Source organism: Pteropus vampyrus, unplaced genomic scaffold (genome assembly GCF_000151845.1).
Source record: "Pteropus vampyrus isolate Shadow unplaced genomic scaffold, Pvam_2.0 Scaffold461, whole genome shotgun sequence".
In the NCBI taxonomy this organism is placed as follows: Eukaryota; Metazoa; Chordata; class Mammalia; order Chiroptera; family Pteropodidae; genus Pteropus; species Pteropus vampyrus.
In genome coordinates this window covers 1,906,063-1,915,861 of record NW_011889242.1, presented here as the reverse complement: position 1 = coordinate 1,915,861, position 9,799 = coordinate 1,906,063, and the positions used below count along the sequence as shown (strand labels likewise).

The window sequence follows — 9,799 nt, the reverse complement described above, 5'->3', positions numbered from 1 at the left end:
ACATGTGAGGAAACTGAGGCACAGAGAGATTAAGTGGCTGGCTCAGGGTTGCACTGTTAATCGGTGACAGAGCTAGCTGTCAGTCCTACGTAGCAGCTAATGGTACAATCAGAAGGGGACTCCTGGCTCTAGCCTCAACCAGCTGTGCAGTTTAGGCCAGAGCCATAATCCTCGTGCCTCAATCCCTCATCTAAAAAGTGATGATTATAATACTAGTACCTGCCTTGTGGGGAATACTGTGAAGATGGAATGACAAATATATGAAGAATTTAGAACCAGTATCTTAATGAATCCTGGCTCTTTTATTATCAGGTTCTATATATTCTTTAAAAAGTGGAGATGCAAGTTGATTTCTTTTCCTGAACCTCTAGCTTAAGATCAAGTTTGAACTGCAAAGACAAAGAACTGCTACCACCTAGTGGTTTTTTGGTAAATAAAGTAGAATTTCTGCTGTTGAAATACATGTAGTGACCACACCAATGTCTGTACCTAAGTGGTTATTTTCTGGGAATCAGTGGCTTCTCTTATGAACTCACATGTCTCTTTCCAAATAGAGTGTACAGTTAGCCTCTCCTGTGCAACAAACCATCCTAAAATGTCGTGGCTTGGAACCACATCATTTATTCACTATTGGTTTAATAGGTTGACAGTTTGGGCTTAGTTCAGCTGGTGTTTCTTCTGCTGATTTCTTTTGGGCTTGCTCCTGTGGCTGCAGTCAGTGGAGGGTAGGGGAGTTCAGGGTATGGGATGCTCTACGATGGCCTCACTCGCATGTTGGGCTGTTGGCAGGCTGGAGCTCCTTGTTCTCCTTCATGGGACTTCTCCAGTGGGCTCACTTGCACTCACGTTGAACCATGGTATTTGCAAGGTTGCCAGGAAACACAAGAGAAGGCCCCAGTGATCAACCACTTTCTAAGCCTCTCCTTGCGTCATGTCTGCTGAGGTCTTATTGGCTAAAGCAAGTCACATGGTCAAGCCTTGATTCAGGAGATGAAGAACTAGACTCCATCTATTGGTGGGAATAAATACTCAATGTTGTGGCTGTTTTTTCTCAATATTCCAGGTTTGCTGGTGAGTTCCTGTTGTCAGTTCAGAACTTAAGATTTGGCCTTAAGAGGTATTTTTACTTCTCAAAAGAAGAGAAATAGTCTTTAGAGACCATAACAGTAGGCTGGCCCACTAGCTTCATTATAGAAGTGCCTTCCATCCTGTGGGGCATTTATGTTTCTCACTGTGATGTGGATTTCTCTTCCTTGCCCTTAGGTGCTCCCCACCACCCCCTACCCTGGTTTCCTAGCTCTTCAGGCATCCCTGACTATTGTGGGCTAGTCTGGGAACTATATCAGCCTTCACTGCATTGTTCTCTGGGAAACTTGCTGTCCTGGAATGGATGAGACATTCGCAACCACCCCTCTGCCCCTTGCTCAGGTTTTGCCATGGTGATAGGGGACATTTCTGTCCTTTTGGCCTAAGGAAGCACTTGATTGCAAGGTGAGCTCACATCTGTCTTGTGCACCACTGTATCCTGCCTTAGAATAGTGCCTGGCACGTGATCAACACTCATTATTTGTCCAGTGAATGAACACCCACGGCAGAGCCCACGCCTAGTCTGAGAGTTCATACCACTTGTGGGCCATCCTCATGCTATTTCAGGCTGGATTCTGCTGGCCAGCTTTCTGTACTAAGCATAGTTCCTTAGATTATTGGTCAGCCGCCTACAACTACCATAGGGCCTGACATCCCCAGGACCAGCTGCCCTCCCTTCTCTGTTGGATACCTATACTTAACTGTGGATTCGAACCTTGTGCTGGTGACCCAGTACAAAACTGTTTGGTGGCAGATGTTGATTGATGTCACTGTGGGATGTGAGGGTGCAGGCATCAGGCTCTAAATTGGCTTCTGTGTATGTGTGTGTGGGGGGAGGTCAAGTTGGCCTGTGTGTGTGGGCATGTGCGTGGGTAGACAGGTCCTTACTTCACAAAGCACCATCTTTGAGGGACTCAAGTCTCATTCATAGACATGGAAGATACATTTATTTTGGCAAATTCGCAGCAGAGGAGAATCAAAGGTCTCATTCTGTCAACGGTCGGTCTGTTAGGATAACTGGCAGGTCCATTGTGATGAAAAGATGACTTGTTCTGATTTTGACAAAGATGTAGCATGAACCAGCCATGGAGATGTGCTTATCTTTGTTGCTCTTCATGTAGAAGCGGCTTTCTCTCCTCAAGAGAATGGTTCTAAATCTATCTGTGTGGACCCGTGTGTCCCCTGTGAGGGGATCTGTGTCCACCATAGATGGCCAAATAGCCCTCCATGGGTGGCCAAGTGTCCCATGTGGAGGGCTGAGTATCCCCTGTGGATGGCCAAGTGTTCCCCCCTGGATGATTAAGTGTTCAGCTGTAGGTGGCTGAGTATCAGGCCATGCAGGGCTGAGTGTCTGCTGTGGGAAACCCAGTATTTCCCAGTGCATGGTCACATGTTGGTCCTTGGTTGACCATGTCTCCTGTGAGCATTGTGGTTCTCCTCTCTGTCCCTGCTCCTGTGCCCCACTGGCCTGGAGGTTAGCAGGTAACCTGGAGGTTGAGTGGGGCCTGACCTTGGCTCCCCGACTCAGTCCCTGCTGCTTCCTCATGAGGCCCTAGGGTGCAGAGCCCACAGGGTGTGTGTGTGTGGGAACTGGGGCCCAGCAGGGGGCACAATGGGAGGGGCCCAGGTGGTGGTGGGGGTGACGTCTCCTACTTACCCCTGCCAGGCTGAGGCCCCGGAAGGAGCAGGGCACATATGCGCTGTCCTTGATCTATGGGAAAACCGTGTACCACTACCTCATCAGCCAGGATAAGGCAGGCAAATACTGCATACCTGAGGGGACCAAGTTTGACACGCTCTGGCAGGTGAGCCGCCTGCCACCCTGTTTAGGCTTTAAAAAGTGGAGATGCAAGTTGATTTCTTTTCCTGAACCTCTAGCTTAAGATCAAGTTTGAACTGCAAAGACAAAGAACTGCTACCACCTAGTGGTTTTTTGGTAAATAAAGTAGAATTTCTGCTGTTGAAATACATGTAGTGACCACACCAATGTCTGTACCTAAGTGGTTATTTTCTGGGAATCAGTGGCTTCTCTTATGAACTCACATGTCTCTTTCCAAATAGAGTGTACAGTTAGCCTCTCCTGTGCAACAAACCATCCTAAAATGTCGTGGCTTGGAACCACATCATTTATTCACTATTGGTTTAATAGGTTGACAGTTTGGGCTTAGTTCAGCTGGTGTTTCTTCTGCTGATTTCTTTTGGGCTTGCTCCTGTGGCTGCAGTCAGTGGAGGGTAGGGGAGTTCAGGGTATGGGATGGTCTACGATGGCCTCACTCGCATGTTGGGCTGTTGGCAGGCTGGAGCTCCTTGTTCTCCTTCATGTGACTTCTCCAGTGGGCTCACTTGCACTCACGTTGAACCATGGTATTTGCAAGGTTGCCAGGAAACACAAGAGAAGGCCCCAGTGATCAACCGCTTTCTAAGCCTCTCCTTGTGTCATGTCTGCTGAGGTCTTATTGGCTAAAGCAAGTCACATGGTCAAGCCTTGATTCAGGAGATGCAGAACTAGACTCCATCTATTGGTGGGAATAAATACTCAATGTTGTGGCTGTTTTTTCTCAATAGTCCAGGTTTGCTGGTGAGTTCCTGTTGTCAGTTCAGAACTTAAGATTTGGCCTTAAGAGGTATTTTTACTTCTCAAAAGAAGAGAAATAGTCTTTAGAGACCATAACAGTAGGCTGGCCCACTAGCTTCATTATAGAAGTGCCTTCCATCCTGTGGGGCATTTATGTTTCTCACTGTGATGTGGATTTCTCTTCCTTGCCCTTAGGTGCTCCCCACCACCCCCTACCCTGGTTTCCTAGCTCTTCAGGCATCCCTGACTATTGTGGGCTAGTCTGGGAACTATATCAGCCTTCACTGCATTGTTCTCTGGGAAACTTGCTGTCCTGGAATGGATGAGACATTCGCAACCACCCCTCTGCCCCTTGCTCAGGTTTTGCCATGGTGATAGGGGACATTTCTGTCCTTTTGGCCTAAGGAAGCACTTGATTGCAAGGTGAGCTCACATCTGTCTTGTGCACCACTGTATCCTGCCTTAGAATAGTGCCTGGCACGTGATCAACACTCATTATTTGTCCAGTGAATGAACACCCACGGCAGAGCCCACGCCTAGTCTGAGAGTTCATACCACTTGTGGGCCATCCTCATGCTATTTCAGGCTGGATTCTGCTGGCCAGCTTTCTGTACTAAGCATAGTTCCTTAGATTATTGGTCAGCCGCCTACAACTACCATAGGGCCTGACATCCCCAGGACCAGCTGCCCTCCCTTCTCTGTTGGATACCTATACTTAACTGTGGATTCGAACCTTGTGCTGGTGACCCAGTACAAAACTGTTTGGTGGCAGATGTTGATTGATGTCACTGTGGGATGTGAGGGTGCAGGCATCAGGCTCTAAATTGGCTTCTGTGTATGTGTGTGTGGGGGGAGGTCAAGTTGGCCTGTGTGTGTGGGCATGTGCGTGGGTAGACAGGTCCTTACTTCACAAAGCACCATCTTTGAGGGACTCAAGTCTCATTCATAGACATGGAAGATACATTTATTTTGGCAAATTCGCAGCAGAGGAGAATCAAAGGTCTCATTCTGTCAACGGTCGGTCTGTTAGGATAACTGGCAGGTCCATTGTGATGAAAAGATGACTTGTTCTGATTTTGACAAAGATGTAGCATGAACCAGCCATGGAGATGTGCTTATCTTTGTTGCTCTTCATGTAGAAGCGGCTTTCTCTCCTCAAGAGAATGGTTCTAAATCTATCTGTGTGGACCCGTGTGTCCCCTGTGAGGGGATCTGTGTCCACCATAGATGGCCAAATAGCCCTCCATGGGTGGCCAAGTGTCCCATGTGGAGGGCTGAGTATCCCCTGTGGATGGCCAAGTGTTCCCCCCTGGATGATTAAGTGTTCAGCTGTAGGTGGCTGAGTATCAGGCCATGCAGGGCTGAGTGTCTGCTGTGGGAAACCCAATATTTCCCAGTGCATGGTCACATGTTGGTCCTTGGTTGACCATGTCTCCTGTGAGCATTGTGGTTCTCCTCTCTGTCCCTGCTCCTGTGCCCCACTGGCCTGGAGGTTAGCAGGTAACCTGGAGGTTGAGTGGGGCCTGACCTTGACTCCCCGACTCAGTCCCTGCTGCTTCCTCATGAGGCCCTAGGGTGCAGAGCCCACAGGGTGTGCGTGTGTGGGAACTGGGGCCCAGCAGGGGGCACAATGGGAGGGGCCCAGGTGGTGGTGGGGGTGACGTCTCCTACTTACCCCTGCCAGGCTGAGGCCCCGGAAGGAGCAGGGCACATATGCGCTGTCCTTGATCTATGGGAAAACCGTGTACCACTACCTCATCAGCCAGGATAAGGCAGGCAAATACTGCATACCTGAGGGGACCAAGTTTGACACGCTCTGGCAGGTGAGCCGCCTGCCACCCTGTTTAGGGAGATGCTGTGGGGGGGTGCTCAGCTCCTGGGGAGCAGGGAAGCTTGGCCCTGACGCTCTCTCCACAGCTGGTGGAGTACCTGAAGCTGAAGGCCGATGGGCTCATCTACTGCCTGAAGGAGGCCTGTCCCAACAGCAGTGCCAGCGCCAGCACAGGTGAGCGGGGCGGCACGGGGAGTAGTCAACACTTGTTCCAGTGTCAGTACAGGTGAGTGGGGCAGCGGAGAGTGACACCTGTGCCAGTGCCAGTGCAGGTGAGTGGGCAGCAAGGGGGGGCGATGCCAGTACAGGTGAACAAGACAGCAGGTGTGGGGGGGTGACACCTGTGTCAGTGCCAGCACTGGTGAGCAGAGCAGCAGGGGGCACCATCTGTGCTAGTGCCAGTGCAGGTGAGTGGGGCAGCGGGAGCTGGGGTACAGGCAATGCCGACTCTCACCCCCTCATCATCTTTTCTGCTCCCCTAGGAGCTGCTGCCCCCACACTTCCAGCCCACCCATCCACGTTCACTCATGTGAGTTAGCTGGCATCTCAGAGTTGGGGCCTCAGGGATGAAGGTGGCGGGTGGGCCATGGATCCTGGGGTGGAGAATGGGGCTGCCGTGGAACAAAAGAGGATTCTCTGCAACCCCCACACTATCCCTGGGAGTTGTCAGAGGGTGTGGGTCTCATGAGAGGGGCTGGTGTCCCCTGCTCGGGCCCTGCTGACCCTTCTGACCTCATGACCTTTATCCTCAGAGGCGGATTGACACCCTCAACTCAGATGGATACACCCCTGAACCAGGTGAGCTGGCAGAGGCAGAGGTGCATGGTGGGGTTCACACCAGGCTAAGGGTAGGGTCCCTGGCTGGCTCCGGATGTGCTGGGGGATGGACATGGGCCTGGCCTGGTCAGTGCTGGTTGGCTTGGTTGGCTCTGTGCCTACAGATGTCTGCATGGGGCACACCCCTCATGCCCGCTTGTATGCATGTACATGGGGCGTGACATGCAGGGGAGAAGGCCTGGCCATGCCTGGGCCAGTGGGGCACAGACACACATTTGTTAAGCACCTACCAGCTGCTAGTCACACTCCCAAGTTCATGTGCATGTGAACTGGTTGGATCCTCCGACATAACATAGGAGGTAGTTATGGTAATTATTATCTCATTCTGCAGATGAGAAATTATTATTATCTCATTCTGCAGATGAGAAAAGAGAACAATGAATTTCTAAGTTCATGTAGCCAGGCAGTGGTGGGGTGGGACTGAACCCTGGCACACAGGCTCCAGAACCCACATTCCTAAACACCCTGTTGCCAATCTCCTGTGTTTGATGCATGGTGCAAGCCTGCCCACGTGTGTGCTCAGAGAATACAAATGGTTGTATGTGCTTAAGAGGCTTGCCTTTGGAGCCCTCGTGAACATGGCTGTGCATTGCCTCCGTTGACAGGGCAGGCATGAATGTGGGTGCACACATATCAGTGCACACACAGGCACAGATGTGTGTGCTCCAGCGGCATGCTAATGCTTACTTGTGCAGACATGATTTTAGGCCCCTGTTGTTCAGAGATGTAGGTGGGAGTGTGGATACATGGGCACACGTGGTTACATATGAACAGAGATGCACACACCTTAGAGTCCATTTGGATGTGGCTCCCCGATGCACCAAGAGATGGGACCAGAAGTGCACACATGCACACTAACACGTGTACCCCCGTGCCCGTTCACGGTCTGGGCGGTACACCGCTGTCCAGGATACATGCCTGTGGGTGCCGATGCTGCCCTGCACTCCCTGTGTATCCCATCCCTCTCCCTCCTCCTGATCTGGGAGGGCACGCCTGTATGTGTGCCCAGCGTGCTTAGCGTCCCCAGACAAACCGCGGCCAATGCCCATGGACACAAGCGTGTATGAGAGCCCGTACAGTGACCCCGAGGAGCTCAAGGACAAGAAACTCTTCCTGAAGCGTGAGAACCTCCTCATAGCTGACATCGAACTTGGCTGTGGCAACTTTGGCTCAGTGCGCCAGGGTGTCTACCGCATGCGCAAGTATGGCTGCCCCTGCAGTGGAGGGGGAACCACTGGGGTCGGGCAGAGCGGGAGTTAGGGCCAGGGAAACAGACCCTGGGAGAGGAGGTTGCCTGAGGATTCCTGGGAGCACTTGGGGACAAGAGCCGAGAGTGAGTGAGAGAAGCAGGCTGGGACAGGGCAGCCTGGGCTGGGCTGCAGGTGCAACAGAGGCACCCCGGAACTTCTGCTTTGATCTGTCATTGGATACAGGCAGCTCCGGGGAGGGTATAACTTTGAACACAGTGGCTCTTTCGGGGCAGGGCAGTTCCTAGGGAGGGACTTGCTGTGTGCTGCCCCAGCCAACACTCTGGGCAGCTGCGGACTGAATGCCTGAGCCCTGCAGGAAGATCTGAGTGGCGAGCCACAGTGACCACTGCACAAGTCCCGGTGGAAGGAGGCAGTTGGGCGGTGAGGTGCTGAACGGGCCCTTGCTGGCTCACGCGTGTACCTCCTGCACGGGTGTGTATCACGGCAGGAAGCAGATCGATGTGGCTATCAAAGTGCTGAAGCACAGCACGGAGAAGGCGGACAAGGATGAGATGATGCGTGAGGCACAGATTATGCACCAGCTGGACAACCCCTACATCGTGCGGCTCATTGGCGTCTGCCAGGCTGAAGCCCTCATGCTCATCATGGAGATGGCAGGTGGTGGGCCCCTGCACAAGTTCCTGCTGGGAAAGAAGTAAGCCTGGGCTGCTGGCGGTTGGGCCTGGGGCTCATCCTGCCCACCTACAAGTGCACGTACATTTTCACATGCTTGTAGACACACACATGCACACCTACCCCTTGCACACTTTGACACCCACACTCATGCCCACAGGGCAGAGCTGTTAATAGTGTAGATGGCAGAGCCTGACATCCAGCTCTGCCACTACTCATGTGACCCCAGGCAGGCCTCTTAATTCTTCTGGGCTTCAGTCTCCTCAGTTGTACCACAGATCGCAGTGATTGCAGTGTTTACCTCAAGGAGCCCTTGTGAGGGTCAAATGGGTAGATGTTTATAAAGTGCTTAGAACAGCGGCTGGCACTGCTTGTAAGAGCTAAGTAGTAGCTCTAAGTATTATTGTTATTGCTACCCAAATCCCTTGGCCAAAGTCATGGCCCATGTGAAATTAAATTGACTGTCTTTGACTTTAAGCAGGATGGGCAGACTATATAGCCCATGGCTTGTTTTTGCCCTGCATGGTTTTGCATTTTTCAAGGGTTATAAAAGTAAAATACATACTCACACACACATATGAGGAGATGTGGCAGAGACCACATGCAGCCTGCAAAGGCTAAAAAATTTACTAAATTTACTAAAAAATTTTTCAGAAAAAAATTACAGATCTCTGATCTAAAGAAATTGCAATTTCATTTGTGTTCCCCATGGCTGAAACTCTAACCCTCACAGACACAATCTCTTATACTCACTGAGGCCCATGCCTGCCAGCCCACACTCACTGGTGTACATGCCTTCACAGTGGGCCCAGAGCATGCATTCAGTCATTCCACAGGTGGCAGTGGGCCATTTCTCTGTGACAGAGACTATTACATCGTTTGAGATTCATCAGCGAACAAAAGAGACAAAGCTCTCTGCCTGAATTCTGGTTGGGGAAGAGAGGCTTTAAATAAGAATTATAGTACAATAAAGTATGGAGTATGTCAGGCGATGGATACTATGGACAAGGGGTCAGCAGCCTCAGAGTGGGAAGTGAGAAGTGAGAGGGTGAGGTTCGTGCAGACTGAGGGAGGCAGCCAAGTGCAGGCAGAGGGCACAGCCAGTGCAGAGGCCCTGAGGTACATGTGTGGTGGGGGAACTGTGAGAGGGCCTGTGGCTGGAGCTGATGTGGGTGGGGAGGTGACAGGCAGACCATGCAGGTTCTTAAGGGCACAGGGAGGTCTTGGACTTTGACCCCGAGTGAGGTGGGAGACCTGTGAGGCTGTGAGCAGAGAAGGGGTGGGACCTGACCCTGTGGGGAAGACAGACTGTGGGGGGTGAAGGTGGAGGTGAATTTTCTGGTTGGGGCCAGCAATGATGGGGGCCGATAATGGGGGCCGGACCAGGGTAGCAGAAGCTGAGAAGCAGGAGGGTTCTGGAGGGATTGTGCAGGCAGGGCTGCCAGGCCTTGCTGACAGATTGGATGTTAGGTGTGAGAAGAGCTGAGAGCAAGGCTGGGGTTTCTGGCCTGAGTAAGTGAGAGGATGGAGCTGCTAGACGAGAGGGGATAGGGGAGGGGAAGAGGCGGCGTGCGTGCGTGTGTGTGC

At 51.8% G+C, this 9,799-nt stretch overlaps 1 protein-coding gene across 1 annotated transcript in view; it reads left to right on the top strand.

Moving 5' to 3' along the window:
- Positions 1-9,799, top strand: part of LOC105306810 (tyrosine-protein kinase ZAP-70) — a 24,285-nt gene that overhangs the window by 11,746 nt on the left and 2,740 nt on the right. Inside the window, exons 5-10 of the mRNA XM_023524342.1 lie at positions 2,753-2,891; positions 5,579-5,666; positions 5,975-6,021; positions 6,245-6,290; positions 7,339-7,531; positions 8,028-8,234. Coding sequence (XP_023380110.1) covers positions 2,753-2,891; positions 5,579-5,666; positions 5,975-6,021; positions 6,245-6,290; positions 7,339-7,531; positions 8,028-8,234 — 720 coding nt within the window. The remainder of the gene's footprint in view (positions 1-2,752; positions 2,892-5,578; positions 5,667-5,974; positions 6,022-6,244; positions 6,291-7,338; positions 7,532-8,027; positions 8,235-9,799) is intronic.